At 41.9% G+C, this 1,671-nt stretch overlaps 1 protein-coding gene across 1 annotated transcript in view; it reads right to left on the reverse strand.

Moving 5' to 3' along the window:
- Nucleotides 1–223: 223 nt before the first annotated feature.
- LOC134459363 (WD repeat-containing protein 70) overlaps nt 224–1,671 on the reverse strand; it is a 131,225-nt gene continuing 129,777 nt past the window's right edge. The window contains exon 18 of the mRNA XM_063211701.1: nt 224–581. Coding sequence (XP_063067771.1) covers nt 494–581 — 88 coding nt within the window. The 3' untranslated portion in view covers nt 224–493. The remainder of the gene's footprint in view (nt 582–1,671) is intronic.

Genomic DNA, 1,671 nt, shown 5'->3' on the forward strand with positions numbered 1-1,671 from the left:
TACTTAGAATTTGATGGTGGTGGTAAGTTTTCATGAAAAAGGTAATATTAGTGAATAGGTAACATGAATTCTGGAAATAAACAACTAAAAGTCTTGCACAGTGTACCTTTAAATATCTTTACCTTTAAACAAATAAGCCCAGTCTTTGATGCAACTTGATAAATGATGTAAATGCTAATATAAATAATTGAATACGTTGGAAAACTATAACTGGACAAAATCATTCATTAAAAACTTTTGCTTTTATTAAAAGAATGTTTGAAATAGTCATTGAATGTCTAGGAGTCTAAAGTATTACATCATTTTATTCCATATTAGGGGTAAAAAATACAATGCACCCACAATTTAAACCACTGGAGAAATATTGTGAACTGGTTACCAAAACCCAAAGCAGTACTCCTGCTTGCAAAGACATTTACACACAGATCTTCTTCCAAAAAAAAGAGGCAGAACATGATGGTGGGGGTGGGGAACAGAGGGGGTTCAGACTGATTCAGATTTTGCGTTTTTTCCATTCTGGCTCCTTGTCTGCTTCCTCGTCTTCTGACTCTTCCTCTTGAAACACTGGCTCAGGCTGCGTCCTGAGGAAAGAGTAAAGCACAAGGAGAGAGAGAGAGAGAGAGAGAGAGAGAGAGAGAGAGAGAGAGAGATTCAGCCAGAAAAAGGGATGAAGAAAACGAAAATGGAGAGATGAATGAGAAAAGGGGAGAAAATGACAGAGTGAGAGTGAGGAGAGAGAGCATGAGAGAGTGAGAGCATGAGAGAAAGAGAGAACGAGAGAGAGGGAGACAGAGAGAATTGAAAAGGGATGACAAGAAAATGAAAAAGAAGAACAAGTGGAAGAAAAAGGGAGAAAAAGGAGAGAGGAAGAGAGACAAAATGAAGCGGGACATGGATTAATCCATTTCCTTCAAGGCATCACGTAATTCTGACGGGGCGATTAAGACACAACATCTGCGCCGGACTGACTAAGTCTCAGAGGGGACACGTCACGATGCTTGGACATGGAGAGACGAGCCATAAAATGGAGGCCGATGGGAACGAGAGTGATGAATGATGGAATTACACCTGTCCACTCGAGCGGAGAGACGAGCCCCGCACACTACAGTACATACAGGGGTCCTAACTGCACGTGTGTGTGTGTGTATTTATTGTTGATGTCTGGGGCATATGGGTGCGTGCGTACAAGTGTGCGAGTGTGAGCGTGCGTGTAGTGTCTTTATCAGTATGTTTAGTTTTAACTACGCATAGGAGTCTGGTGAAACGCATTATCAACTCTCTGTGCTAATGCCTGCTACAAAACTTTTTGGCAATGAAGTACACTTCAGCCAGAGAGAGTAGAGAGAGAGAGATGTTCCATTGGCCCATTGTTTCCTGGTTCTATTATGGCCCCCCTTAGGCAGACCTAGGCAGACCTAAGGACTGTTCTATTCATTGTAGGAGCATTATGACACGCCCTTTAGGCAGACCGGAACCTGGTCGCGTTAGGTGCCCATAGAAACCTATTATGTTGGCATATCTCTATATACTTAAAGAATCTCTGCTTCAGCTTTGGCTTTGAATGAACATCTCCAGCTTATATCTCTAGGGAGAACAGAACAGAGTTTATGCTGCATTGATGTTGACAGCGGGTTAGTCGTGTTATTATTCCATACATACCATCTTTACCCA

This window comes from Engraulis encrasicolus, chromosome 12, assembly GCF_034702125.1.
Source record: "Engraulis encrasicolus isolate BLACKSEA-1 chromosome 12, IST_EnEncr_1.0, whole genome shotgun sequence".
Taxonomy (NCBI): Eukaryota; Metazoa; Chordata; class Actinopteri; order Clupeiformes; family Engraulidae; genus Engraulis; species Engraulis encrasicolus.